This window comes from Rutidosis leptorrhynchoides, chromosome 1 (genome assembly GCF_046630445.1).
Source record: "Rutidosis leptorrhynchoides isolate AG116_Rl617_1_P2 chromosome 1, CSIRO_AGI_Rlap_v1, whole genome shotgun sequence".
In the NCBI taxonomy this organism is placed as follows: domain Eukaryota; kingdom Viridiplantae; phylum Streptophyta; class Magnoliopsida; order Asterales; family Asteraceae; genus Rutidosis; species Rutidosis leptorrhynchoides.
The window spans coordinates 251,561,327-251,577,046 of NC_092333.1; the positions used below are offsets into that span (position 1 = coordinate 251,561,327).

Consider the following 15,720-nt stretch of genomic DNA (forward strand, 5'->3'; position numbering starts at 1 on the left):
ATGACCTAATTTTTTTTATTAAGTTACATCACTTGAATATTCAAAAATGTTTGAATCAATTTATCTACTACAGGGACTAAATGTGGAGTCAATAATAGTATAGGTGTGTAAAATAATAAAATAAATCAAAGAAAGTCACTCATGAACCTGGGAGATTATGTCTGGTTCATCTTCTCAAAACATTATCTAAAATTTTCCATTCCTCCATTAAAATACATACTCAATACTCAATTTAACATCTTAAAATCACGATTTTACAATTATAAAGACAAAATCTGGAAGGAAAAAACACAGGACTCCACCTCTGAACATGTAGCCGCTTTGACTTTGAGATGTCAAGTGCACCCAAAATTTTGTGAACTGCTCCATTTATTAATTTAGTTATACTAAACAAGCTTAGGATAGTAGTATTTTAATCAAAGTCACTGGTTGCACGTGCCCCCAGTGACCAATACATGGATCCGCCCCTGTCCCTAACCATCGCTCACGTTTTCTTTTCAAAATTGCAATTTATATAAATAAGTCGAATGCCTTGTGGTTTAGTTCATTTATCAAGCATAAGTCATACTACAACGTTATACTGGCAAAATGCGAGGTAAAAAACACCTACATTTCATTTATCTATAGTGTTTACAAGCATTTTATCAAACACTCTTAATGTGCATGAATGTTATATGTTAAATTATTTATGTCAAACGTAGGTTCCTATTCTCGATTTCTATTTATATTATTGTTGTAGATGTTGTAAGTTATGTTTGAATATTATGAATGTGATTGTATGTGGTTTTTCAATTGATAGCCTCTTTTTTAAAATTCCCATGTCGCAAGCGAGACGCAAGTCGCAAGAAACCATATTTGCGAGTGTGTCAGTAAGACTGTTATGACACGTTTAGCTGACTGTTTTGACACCTTACATATGCATTGACTATTTTTTGTTTAATTTTGATTTTTTCAGGTTTTTGATGCTTTTTTGATGATGCAGAATAAATTATCGGTTACAGCTGAGGTGAACACGAATCTATTAGGGAATAAAATTAACGTAAAACAGTGGGGGATTTGGAATCAGTGGCAGTTCTTATAAGAATGTTACGAACACAAGTCACAAAAATATAAGCAAAACATCACTGAAGAGATTCAATGTAACCTTTATCTGATTACTTGCAACCTGAAAGATCCCATAGATCCCACTGCACTCTCGCAGACTTTTAAAGTTGGGCTCCGAAAAATGGCTGATAAAGAAAACATGGTGTGAATTGATAGTTTGTGAACATTTTCTCTGTAAAGTATTTCCACCCAATATATTGTCTTGGTTCACAAAATGTTTACATAGATAAGACATGAAAATAATCTGTGTTTTGACAATAAAATCACAAATCAATTATCAGAGTGTTTGCAAATTTATGCGTGTCAATATGTTAATTAAAAGAATTTGAATTTTTGTAGATTTTGTAGGTTATCAGAAAAAGGTCATGACCTTTTAATTTGGCGGGAAATACATGTTCAATGTTTGAAGGGAAAAGTCGTTTTTTTTTATTATAGCGGTATGGGCATTTGGGTCGGGGGACCTCATTTGGGAAGGGGTTCCAACTAGGAGAAGTTGCCCCTAGACCCCCGCAAGGGGGCGCAACCCCATTGATTCCCGTAAGGGGGGCTGCCCCTAGACCCCGCAATGGGACACCGCCCCCTAGACCCCGCAACACGACCCCCTTGACCCACACTATTTCCGCGACAATTTTAAGTTACTAGCGTGCATTCCACAATCTTCAACCTAAAGTGATATTAAGTGTAACTTTTATAAGTAAATCACAACTACCTAAAGTGATACAGAAACGTGAGCTACGACTATTCAATACTCCGTGTCACTTTTCTTTTGATTCCATGAAGTATGACATTTGATGATGTAATTTAATCATCTCTAACAAAAGATTCGCTCTTACTCTAAGGATCCACGGTATCTGTTATCCTCTCAAACCAAAGAAAAATAAGGAGTTTGTATTATTTTATTATTATTAATATATATAAACAAAGTCTAGTGTCCATGTTTTCTTAGTATATAAACTTCATATATACATTTTCTTTCATTTAGGCCAATAGTGATCTTGCTACTCCTTCGTACATGCTTCCTGAATTACAACAACATAATGTGCCTTATAAATTAAAACTAGTTTTAAGTTCAAGATTAGTGAAGGCTGAATGTTACCGACTTAGTTATTGTGTCAAAAGATACATCCCAACATTTTATCAGGCTACCAGCTTACATATATAAGAATATCTGAAGTAATCAGCTTACTTCTATACTGAACGCCATCTAATTATGCTTTTTGATGTAGGACCAAACAGACAAAGTGTTCATTATTCTACATAATTGTTTGCAACTATACAAATGGGTCATTCACATATAGCAGCATTATATAATTGGTTTTAAATTCACAGGGAATATTTTTTTACCTTATGAATAACACACATTTAATTCATACGGACTAATTCTCTTACAGTTGATCTGCAGTAATCTGTTTTAGTTGTTGGTAGCTTATTTAGAAGTTACATCCATCTATAATAAAATTCATGGTACGAAAAGAAACAAATGGATAGCCCTCTTAAGTATATAAGAGATTATTACTAAACAACCACATGTGTTTATATGCTGATTGTACGAAACTAAAAAAGTAAAAAGTACATAAATGGTAACCAAAATGTAAGCTCTAGTCATTGATATCTTCATAAACAGAGTGGTAACTTAAAATCTTATCATTCACAAAAATGTGATATTTATTATCCAAAAACTTAGAAACATCTAATATGTAGTGCATTTACCTTTCCATAAATCGAATTAAATTGCACTATAATTGTAGTTCAATCCACATACCTTCCTTGCTTGCTGCTCCAATAGTCAGTTGTGTCATGTGTGTTCTTAGCTCTCCACTTAGAAATGTTACCAACAGTTTTATCCTCCACCCCTCTATTGGTTTAAAATTATAAACAAAAATTTCAGTGATCAAGCAAAATCAGTGTTTCGATGTATGATTTCGCTATGGATGTAAACTTGGCAACATCAACAACAATATCGCTAATTTCTTCTGACTCAGGGTTATAAACACAAACTGCACTTTGTTCATCATTTTTATCAACCATACGAATAATAGGTTCACCGGTTTTCCTGAAGTCATGTACTCGCAATGATTCAGATGGTGAATTGATAACGAATAACTTTGTAAATGAGTTTGGAATCCCATGCTCCATCCTCCATACACAATAATTACCTAGCTCGGCATACTTGGATTCAAGCACCAAAAGAGATGTCCGTACCTTAGATATATCCAAAAAACCGTCTAAGTACGCCTGATTATTCGGCGGGTCTATTTCTGTAAAATCTTCACTTGTCATATCAAATGACAATATTAAATTCTTCTTCTGCATTGTTTGACCCTCAAAAGTAATATCAATGGCAAGCCAATAAATGAAGTTATCTATACATACTTGTTTCCATGACAATTTAATTGATTGACGGGGCACATTCATAGACAAACTCCTCCAAGACCCAGAACTTAAATTAAAAACCTCAACTTGCGAAGGGATGCATTTTGTCTTGAAGTTCAATATTGAAGTATGAGTAATTTTGACAAGTTTAGGATCGCTAGTGCGGGGACAAACCCCAAAACCAACAAAGGTTTCAAATTCTGTATTGCTTAATACATTAGGCACAACAATAGGAACCGATTTTCTAATCGTTGGATTCCATAGAACAAATGTCTTGGAATCACTAAAACAAAATTGTGGTGGAAGAACGCACAAGCAGATCACACCTTGAGAGTTACCAATTATATCTGGAAACTTACCGAGTAGTCTAACATCCGATGGTGCAATTATAGGGATCTTGTTTTGGGGAAAACTATCATCATCATCATCATCATCCACAATCGAAACATATTTCTCATCTTCTACATTTGATTTTTGTTTTGAATCAACGTACCTTACAAGTAAACGATGTTGTACCGGAGCGTTGCTGAAGTGGTAATTAGCGATAAAGTAAGAGCTATCGATTAGTGACTTCCATGATTTTGAAACTGATCTGCATCGAACCAATGATTTCACAGATAGCAATTTGATTATTTCTATTTGAATTTCAAAAGGAACGTTATCAGACATTTAATTAGGGTTTCGTGTTTGATTTTGGGGAAGATTAGGGTGTGAATTTTAGGGATTTTAGAAAGTGAATTGGGAGATTACGAGTACCAATACACAAAATTGGGAAAAAAAATAGTATACAACATTTTTTATGAAATCTATGGTTCACGGAAAAAGTACTCAGATTATGACTGACCATGAAGAACTGTGCAAACTTGGGCTTGTATGTGATATCCACCTATGGGTTCATGGATCCACAGTCTGTTGTACAAAATTGAGCTTGTATCAAAACAATTACGCTCGATTTGATTATTTTATAGAAAAAACTAGTGTTCGAACCCTCACTTCGCGCCGGAAGTTCGGTTTTTAATGTATTTTATTGCGTTTAGTTTGTAAAATTTTTTTGTGGCTAACGATGATGTTGTTGAAACGCAACTCGAGTCGAACTAAGGTATAACCCGTGAAAGATTTAAATGTTATTTAAAATTAACAATATATGTGCATCTCCGCGTTTCGCTATGGAGTTGTCGACTTTTAAAAATTTAACGGGGAATTAACATGTATGAAAAGTACCCCAAATATTTAGCGTTTTTTAAAAAGCGTCCGTTTTGCGTATAGCTAGTGACATTGTGTTCCTAAAATTATTTCGAGTTTAACGATGGTGGCGGAAAAATTTAACTCGTTGCGAGTGCGAAGATATGGCCCGTTGAATATTTGGGTGGAGTTTGTTTAAGATTTTTTATGAGAATGGTTAATTGACATTTTACCCCCTGTTTGGGGGGTGGATTTGATTTTTTGGATAAAGTGTGGGGTGATTTGTGGTTGAATTTGCAAAAAAAAAAAAAATGGCAAAAAGTCAAAAATACCCCCGAGTAGTATTCATTTCACCTATGTCTTTCCTATGTCTTTTAGAATATAGGTATAATATCATGGTTGGTCCCCAAAATTTGTACAAGAAATCAAGAGGGGGACTAAAGTTTAAATTGATTATAATTGGTCCCAAGTTTTAAAAATTGTACACGAATGGTTCCACGATTTAACTAAGATTTAACTAAAGTTAATACTATCCGGTTAGTAGTAACTGTTAGGTCATTACTTGATCCGAACAAAGAAGAAGAAGGCTTGATAGCGTTCAATGGATCGAATTCACATGGTGGAACCTCGTATCCACGTTCTATGAACGTAAATCCTACTATCTAACCTGAGCCATCACAACCGGCTAACCCGTCGATGGTGGGTCCACGTTTAACCACTCATGTTGAGATCCTCATCTCGCGAGGGGTTATTCACGGTACTCTGGACTGGAGAGTTAAACTCAATTGACCCTTAAATCCCCCTTCTATTGTTGACAAGCATGGACCGGACCCGACCCCTCTATTCTATGCTTGATCAATCATAAAATGATAGTGACGATATACCTGTTTTTCAATAGCATTCGGAAAATAATTGAATTCACCTACACTTGTTTCCAAAATGCTCAAGAGACGAGCCAAATCTTCTATCAGCCCCAATGCAACCTCTTCACCATCATGTATCTGATCTTGTCATACTCATAGGATCTATCGTCACTATCATTTTATGTGTAAGGCCGAGTTAAACGGGTCAGGCAGTCAGCTATAAGTAATCTCGGTAAGTAAGAACGGGTCCAAATAGTTAGATATGATAGCTTGTTGTTCAAAAAGTAAATACGGTTTAATATTTTGATTCAACCAGGTTCGAATATGTATTGACTCGCCAAATGGCTACTTTATTCATCAATATGGTGTCATACACGGGGCTCAACAGATGCAAATGTTGCTTTTGGATAGTATATGCTGTAACAACCTGGTATAAAAGAATTAAGATGTATGTATTGTGCAAAGCATATTACAATAATGATCATTTTCTTGATTTGCAGATGCACAGGTAAACCTTTTTTCCTATAATAAAACACATTTAATTAGTTAATTTCGGGCGGAGTCTCTTATGGATCTATGTGGGGGCCGACAGAGACCTATAAACTCTTGTTAATTCAATAACAGGTAGAAGCATTAGTCAAAATGTTCGATGGAAAAACACGAGATAAAAAGTTATTTATGTTATATTTGTTATATAATGAAACCCGTAGGTTGTGGCTTATTATTCATATCATATTTATAGATACATGAAACCTTAAGAAACCATAATTTATCATAACGGACCCTAAGCTCACAATTAAACTTGGGCCATAACATATCCTCTAACACTCCCACGCAGTCCGAGCGGCGAAATCGCGAAGTCTCGGACTGGAAGAAACAAACTAATAGTGAAAATAAAAGACCTAACAAATAAACAAAAGTAACTCCTTTTTATTTATTTGTCGCATCAAATAAACTGATATTCGTTTAGAGAGTTCAGATTTCTTGACGCCTTCTCCTTTTCTGTAGCGTTTTTTTACGCCGTGGCTTGATGTGCCTAAGGATCAAGTACCGCTTGGATATGCTACTTTTGTCCACGATAACAGCATTCTTCAACGCTGCAAACAAGAATTTAAAGTATATTCTCTTTTTTTTCAGAGTTTGGAACCTAGTCACGCTAAGCGGCTCATCTCCACGCCGATTATTATTACTAACATAAAAGATAAAATAAACATAAAAGTTTGGTGGCCAAGTCTAAGATAAAGTTTGGTGGGTGTCAATCGGCATAAAGCGCTGCGTTCTATTTTTGGGGATAGAAGATGTCTTGAATGATGAACCGTGATATTGTATGAATAAATATGATAGTACAAAATATGAAAAAGAAAGAAAAATTAGATAATGGAGAAACACCAACGGATGCATGTGTCGTCATGTATCTGGCAAATTGTTTTTTTATTGTGAAGAAGATAGAGAAGAACTAAGTTACGAATAGGGTGAACAAAGGGTTTTGACATGGCGGTATGTGACCGCCGATTAGGTCTCAAGATCAAACCTCCTCGGATACCATGTTAGACAGTGAAACCCGTAGCTTATTATGCTTTATTGACACATTATTTATAGAGAGTACAAGGTAACCTAGAAACTCTAAACTCACAAACGGGTCGGGCCTAATCTATACTCTAACACTCCCCCGCAGTCCGAACGGCGAAATCGCGAAAGTTCGGACTGGAACAAAACAATAAACAATAAATAAAGACGTAAAAAGAAACTTTTTTTTTTCTCATTTGTTGCACCGAATAGCCTGATATTCGTTGATAGAGTTGCAGATTTCTTGACGGCTTCTCCTTTTCCGTAGCGTTTTTTTTTTCTTTTACGCCGTGGCTTGCTGTGCCTAAGGATCAAGTACCGCTTTGATTTGCTACTTTTGTCGACGATAACAATTTTCTTCAATGCTGCAAATAAGAATTTTTGACAAAATATGCTCTTTTTTGGGGGGTTTTTTCTATATTCCTCTTTTTTTTTTCGGGGTTTGGAACCTAGTCAAGCTAGGCGGCTCAGCCCCACGCCGATTATTTAGTCTTCTACTTTGATATTTTTCTTACGGTGCTTTGATATATGTGAATAAATAGCATTAAGAAGATAGGTGTCCACGTATGGTGGCTTGTGACATGGCAACACATGTGTGATTGTTTTGAAGGATTATAGAAAAAGATGCAGTAAAGAAAGGATATTTTTTTTTTTTTTTTGAGAGGTTTAATTGTTACAGATGGTCACGTGAATTGTGAGGCGATGGTAAGAAAAAGTAAAAAGAATGTTAGGGCGGTGAGAAGAGTTGCGGCTGAAAAGTGAGTATTAACTAGGTTAGCAAGAATATAGAAGGATAGAGTTTTCGATAGAAGAAGAATTGATACGGAGATTTGACGGGGGTATAGAGGCAGGATCAGACCTAAGCTTTTGATACCATGTTATATAATGAAACCCGTAGGTTGTGGCTTATTATTCATATCATATTTATAGATACATGAAACCTTAAGAAACCATAATTTATCGTAACGGACCCTAAGCCCACAATTAAACTTGGACCATAACATATCCTCTAACAATATTATATTGAAGGTTAATTTAGTTGTTTTTTAACCGGCAAAGAACAATTAAATTATAATAATGGGGGATAAAGGCCCAAAATCAAAATACAACAAAAGGCGCATAAGGCGTACAAGTGAACCCTTCTATAATAAACCTACATGATCGAGAGTTAAACAGTAGCTACAAGCAATCAAAACACCATTGCAAAACACCATCTAATGTGTCTATCTCAGGCAATATTTGAACCATAACCTGATTGATATACTATTTGAACTATATAAAACAACAAGTTATTTGTTATGAATAAAAGGTTAAGGAAATAATATGAACAAGAATATGAAAAATTAAATGTGGTGGATTTATTTCAAATGGTTACAATCAAATCCTTATATAGAGGATTAAAGCAAAACATAATTATAACATACCAACAACTAGACCCACTAGTAAAGCTAGATGACAACTAGCATACATGTGAACACACCAATATGACAACTAGCATACATGTGAACACACTAACAACTACACCTAATAAAACAAAATAAAAGGCAACTTGATTATGCAAGTATGTTTTTCTATATGGAGAGCTTGATCGTGAGGTTGTCATGGAACAACCTATTGGGTTCACTTCAAATCAATTTTCAGAATATGTGTGTCGGTTGAAGAAAGCTCTTTATGGCTTGAAACAAGCTCCAAGAGCTTCGTATGGTAAGGTCGCATAATACCTTTTCTTTTGTGGTTTTAAAATTTCTGACTTGTTTCCTCCGGTGATAATCATGTCATCAACGTATAGTAATACCATGACATGAATACCTGATTCTTTCTTCACAAACAAACTAGAGGATTAAAGCAAAACATAATTATAACATACCAACAACTAGACTCACTAGTAAAGCTAGATGACAACTAGCATACATGTGAACACACCAATATGACAACTAGCATACATGTGAACACACTAACAACTAGACCTAATAAAACAATATAAAAGGCAACTTGATTATGCAAGTACGCCACAAAAGATAATGTCAAGTTATCCACTAAACATCTTAACCATTAATTTGATCAATAATGGCCTAAACTCATTTGGACAAGTTGAGCAACTTGAGCAATAAATTCCAAAATCAAGTTGAGCCACTTGAGTTGTGCAATAATATTTTAACACTATACAGCTATATGAAAGTATCTCATAATCGGACCAATAAATAAACCCATATAGACCTACTTGATTCAATTTTTATACAATAAATCTTTGAGGCTAATTGGTGAATTTACTTCTCCAAGTTCCCACGCATAACTTAAAAACTTCAACATGCCAATTCTCAAAGGATGTAATCTTGATAAATAATTGTTGGTCCCTTGATAAACAACAGGAGTATTGTAGAGGGGGGTGAATACAATTCTTCTTTACTATCTAAACCAGTTAAGACGATTTAGTATTCAAGCAAGTAAATTAAATAGAGTCAAATGTAATTTTCAACGGTTTATTTTTTATTGATTGAATCACAAAGAATTACAACTATCCTTGGCGGAATGATAGTTGGTTGATACAGATTTACCTAAGTTATAGCTATTGAGGATATTCTAAAGCTATTATACGTTTGGACTCTAAATAAATAAAACTCACACCACTAGTTGTTACAATAGTGGATACACCAATTTACAGTAGTCCTATTAACCGTGTAATTGTTCTATTGTCCACTGGTACATAGGATGTCTGTACTTGTGGGGACAACTGCATCAGAGAGCGTGCTCTCCTCTTTCCTCTTTGGTAGCTATTTGCAGGAACACCCCAATTCGGTTTGGCACCATTATTTGATTAAACAAATAGAATGTTGTGTTTCCTAGGCGTTGACAAAGAATAACACATGTCTGCACATGTGTTAAACTTCTGCATTCCCACGTGGTCTTGTAAGGTCACTTGTCAGCCGCCGACACGTTTTCTTTTCTGTTTAACTTTGTCTTTGACTACTGTTGAATAGTACAATTGATGTAGACCACTCAGGAAACCACTATGCTTGTAATGGAGCATAGATGTCTAGTGTTGTATGCTGCTTTTCAGCCATGCTGGTTCCTCTATGCTGAGTCACTTGATATACTTGAATTGCTGGGTACGCATCATGTGCTAATCGAAGAATACTGTCTACCTTGTGCTGGTAGACTAGACATCATACTAGACACTCGACACATCAATATTTGCTGTCTATACATAAACAAATTTGTGCTGGCTGCACATTACATTTTAGTGCAAATAAATTTCTGTTTTGTCATAATTAAATCCTTAATTATATTGGGGACTCAACAATAACATTATATAAAGATTAACTTAAAGTACATATTAATCCTTTCTCAATCTCCATGTATATATTGGTTTCAAACGTCACAAGATGTCTTTAACTTATTACTTACATATATAATCAATTTATAGTTAATAAGCTGTTCCAATATAACTTATTACTTATTACTTATTACTTTCAAAGTCTTCGACTCCGTACGAGAAACCTAGTACCCGGAGAAGAACGCCGAAGATTGTATTAGGAGCGGTCTGGAATCTTGAAGTTGTCACTTTTGTATTCGGAACTCGTTTAATCTACTGGTACTTCTATCCTTTATCTTTATATAATGTCTTCTATCATTATGTTCTGTAATATTGTTGCCATGATTAGCGAGTAGTTATCTTTAGTGTATGCTATGATGTAAGCAGTTATAATGCCAAAATAATGTTATGGTTTGTGTATGCGATTGAAATGCTTTCCAATTATGCTTTAAACTCAATCGCTTTTTCAACTAATAGAACGTAGTTATTGGCTCTGTTATTGGGAAGTCGCGAACCCCGATTCAGAGTACACTATCTGTGTCATCCCTTGGTAAGAGAAGTCTATCGGATACAACGTAAGATCAACTGAGGCACACCAATTGTAGTAAGTCTATCGAGCTTTGGATTCCGACTGAGGACTCTTTAGTAGTGAAACATCTGACTAGACCCTTAGTACATTTTCGGTCCCAGACCATGCTAGTGTAGTCACCAAGCATATAAACTTCGTACGTGCATGCCGAAGCACAGCGGTCGTTGTAAGATGTACCTCTGCTAAGTAAGGGCATGGAACCCGGTCAGTGTTGATTAGTACACTGCACCATAACGCGGTCTCAAGCATTGCACCCCGCTTGAGAGATTCTTAGTTAATTAAGGAACTGTTTGTTTAGACACATAAAGGATTGGACCGTTAGGATAACCGAACGTGTTCATGGAAGTCAGCTTGACTTGACCATGGTGTTCTTTATGGTTGAACTCTTTTCAAGGGCCTAACTATCTTTTAAAACCAATTATTAACGAAAGCATTGAAACACATCACGTCTCTCGGATATGGTAAACAATGTATTCTATTATGCTTAAGAAAGTTTAGACCTTTGTGGAATGTTAATACGTCACCCAACCGAGTCGCTCAATTGGATGAGCCGTCTGAACGTGTATGCCTGTAGTCAGACTGCACGGGCGTCGGGGGTAAGGGACGTTGCTGTCTATTCAAAATCTTCAAGCCTAGCCCATTACCCAGTGACATGTCTTACGACAAGGGCGTTTAGGAGCAGTGTAATGAATACAAGGCCTCTGCCTATTCATGAGCCAGCATTCCATAATCTCGGCAGAATAACTGATGAAATCATAGTATGCACTCACTTTAACCTTATCTGAATTACAAATTTTATCGCATTTACTTTATCTGTCTTATAAATTAGAAAATCCCAAAATTAAGTAACCACTACTCCTTCATAACTATCTTAGGCTTATCTATAGGTTTGATTCTACTGATATCTCAAAAATACGACTCTAGGTCATACTTCCCTTACTCATACTAAGGAGTAGTACGATTTAGGCCCCGCTATATATAAATTTAAAATAGTACCCCCCCCCCTCTTGGTGGTTGATTCTGACGTGTTGCGACCTAACGACACCGCACAAATAAAACCGTCCGTTTCGGCCATATCAAGAGGGAAGCTAGTTTTTGGCGCCACTGCCGGGGAACTGGTATCAGACAATACTTCTCTATATCAAACTTATTCACAAGCATTTATTGGTGTCTAAGAAAGACAACTATACACGGACTTGGTTGTTGGATTTTCCGAATAGTCTCCAATTATATTGGGACCAAAAGGATCCTGCCTCTCCGTAGTCAGCTTGGCCACTTGCTTTGTTGAATAGTTCGTGCGGAGCTCTATTATCGAAATACCAGGGAATCAGTAGCTAGAACCAAAAACATATTCAACCTTAGGATAGTTAGTTAAATTAGATTACTTCAAAATTAGACTACTTTAGGATTAGACTACCTTAGATTAAGACTACTTTAGATTAGCTTAGATTACCTTAGACTACTTTAGAAATTTAGTTTATCTGCTTAAAATTAAAAACAAAAGGGCATACCCAGTGTATGACCCAAACCTGATCTAGACCAGGGCCGTTGTTATTCGTACCTGATCCAGACGCAATAATCTCTAAAGCACGCAAGGAAGCACGAATCAGAAATCGAATGGCGTTACGCGTTACTTTAGCAGAAGGAGGACCGATCAGATTTTCAGAGATTCAAGGACACTCGTTCAAGTTAAAATATCACATCATCCAGCTCATCCAGAATGGCTGTCAGTTTCATAGATTACCGAATGACAATCCTAATTCTCACCTTGATAAATTCATATCTCTTTCGAACTCCTACAAACAGCCAGGGATAGGATAAGATATAGTCTGGCTATACTTGTTTCTCTATTCTCTCACTCATCATGCTCAAACCTTGTTCGAAGGACTGGAAAAAGATTCCATCACGTCATGGACGGAGATGGCTACTAAATTCCTAACCAAATATTTCCATCCTTCTAAACAAACCAAACTAAAGAATGACATCATTAACTTCAAACAAAGTTATGATGAATCTCTTTACACTGCATGGGAGCTAATGATACCGCAGCCCGCATGCGCATGTAATATACACACGGGCATGCGCTATGGTGCGTATGCGGGGTGCTCTCATGCGTCATGCGGCATGCGGATCCGTATCTGGTCCCTTTACGGCGGTTGCTTAGCTAACAAGCAAATATCTTTTCCATAATTATATCCGTGATTCGGGGGAGATGGTTATGGAAACGATTATCACTATCCTATGACGGTTCTAGAATTAGGGTTTGCCTATAAATACAAACCCTAATCGTCGTTGGCAACATACCACGTTACGTAGCCATCTTCTACCACACATCCTACGTAACTTATATCCTCTATCATCTTCTAAAGGTTAACAGGTTAGTTCTTTATTAACTGGTACCTACAACCTTGCTTGGGGCCTTCTGATCGACGGACGTCATCGAAGGTGGACTTAATCACTTGGCCACCCCGCCGACATCATCATGTCGGCCAGGGTTATTCACGGTAGCCGGACCGGAGAGCCACGTTCTAAGATCCTTAAACCCCTCCTTTACGTTGAGCAAGCATGTTAAGACCCCTCGGTTAAAATATGCATGATCAAGTGGTGCTTTCATTGAGAGTCGAATTAATTCAAAACTGTTTAATTGTTCTTTCTTTTTAGGTTTTGAATTATGATTCGCTATTTACAGAATTTTTTTTTTTTTTTGAATTTTTTCTTTTTAACAGTATCATGACTTCCGAGGAATCATCGGAGCATACTCAAACAGCAATTCAACACGCGCCGTCTGGTAGTCAGCAAACTCCAGTTTTGACTACGGAGGCGGCTGCTCAAGCAGGGTACACAATGTACCCCCCACCTGTATCCGGCGAACCCTTTCAGCGGTTTAAGCCGATATATCCGGATGGGGTTACACCGCCAAGAGCAAACTCACCAGTCACAACCACGCGGTTGGATTTTTCATCGGTGGATCCAAGGGTTATCCCGATAAACGCTGGTGGCGAAACCATGGGACCACATGTAGTTTGCTGCGGCCAGGTACCTATTTACAGTACCACTGTTTCGATACCTCTGCAGACGCAGACTATTCAGCAAAACTCGTCGTTTACACCCCTGCAACCTTGGCAACCACCGCGCCCAGTTTCTCAATTCTTAACCCCTGCGGATGCGCAGGCGTTACTTAACAGCTGGGGATTTGGTGTCATTCCAGACGCAAACTCTCATTGGGCGCCAATAACAGCGCAACAACAAAGCACAGCGCAAACGGTTGGGCTCTTGAGTGTGTATCCTCAGTTTTCGCAGGCATCTGCGCCACAGGTCTCGCTCCCCTTACAACCTGTGTATTCGGCATCTTCAAGTAATCCCTCTTTTCCAACACCGCAGCCGTGGGTATATCCGCAGATGCAGGGTCAACCTTGGCAAAATATTCAGGGGCAGGCTAATCTTGCAGGGCAATTTATGCAGGCCGCACCCCCTGACATGGTTCACTTATTTTCGCAGCCTGACTTCGTTCAGGACATGATGCGGCATTTCTTTGCGGGTTTAAAAGGGGATCCTGTTAAACCACCTTTCGAGCTACCGACTACTTTTGACAAATTTCCTCCGCACATAACTGCATATCCGTTTCCAGCAGCACCAAAGATACCTGGTACGCTAGGTACTTACAATGGTTTGTCCGATCCGGATGACTTTTTACAGCGCTTTGAGGGTGCAATGCGCACTCAAGGTTGGGTGGATCCGGTTGCGTGCCAAATATTTCCAATGACCTTGCAGGGCATTGCTCGCGAATGGTTCAATAAACTCCCGGCGGGCAGTATTGCCGGATTCATGGATCTGCGAACAAAGTTTTTATTGCAGTATCAGAATCAAAGACCACGCAAGCGCACTCACATTGAATGCCATGATATTACGCAGAAATCCAAGGAATCTTTGGGAGAGTATCTCACAAGGTATACTAATGAATGTTTGCGCATTCCAGATCTCAAGCCAGAACAACAGATATCAGGACTCATACATGGCATCAATTCAGAACGGCACCCAACGCTAGTCAAGCGTTTGCGTCATACGGTGCCAACAACTTACGCTGAGGCGCTTAAAGAATGTCACGATTATATGCGGAGTGGCGAAGATAACGATGTTCCCACAAACAGCTCGCGAAATGAAAAAAAGGATGATGATGACCGCTCACGAGATCAAAACCGCGGAAATAATTCTCGCGGGCGTTACCATAGTGGCGGTCCTATCAGAAGTGAAAAGGGGAGATCTAATGGCAATTATCGAAGCAATAATCAGCGCGGCATCAACAATCAGAACTATGCGCTTCTTAAAAGCTTATCCAAAACGCCCAAAGAAATTTTGGCGACGGAGCCAGTATGCGCGACCTTCGCGGTCCCAACTCCGCTTACAGAATTTGGTAAGCGGGATAAGACAAAGTATTGTGAATTTCACGATGATTACGGGCACGATACGAATAGGTGTAAAAACTTGATGGAACGGGTACTGGAGGCGCTCCGTGCGGGTAAGTTGGATCACCTCAAACCGCCAAAGAAAGATAAAGGGAAAGCCGCAGAAGAGGGGTCAAAAACTAAAACCTTCGCGTGGCAGAAAGTGGATAAGGCCAAAAATGCTGATTTAACCATTAACATGGTTGACGCAGAGAAATTAGGTCAGCGAAGAAAGTATAACGATCATCAGGATTTGGAACTTCTTCCAATCACTTTCCCTCCTGTGAT

At 37.7% G+C, this 15,720-nt stretch overlaps 1 protein-coding gene across 1 annotated transcript; it reads right to left on the minus strand.

The window, feature by feature from the left end:
- Positions 1 to 1,099: 1,099 nt before the first annotated feature.
- Positions 1,100 to 4,146, minus strand: LOC139896946 (putative F-box protein At5g62660). The gene is made up of 3 exons (XM_071879578.1): positions 3,044 to 4,146; positions 2,867 to 2,959; positions 1,100 to 1,229 (listed from the first exon to the last, which is right to left on the minus strand). The coding sequence occupies exons 1-3, from the start codon at positions 4,144 to 4,146 to the stop codon at positions 1,100 to 1,102; spliced, it is 1,326 nt and encodes a 441-aa protein (XP_071735679.1).
- Between the last annotated feature and the right edge of the window lie 11,574 nt (positions 4,147 to 15,720).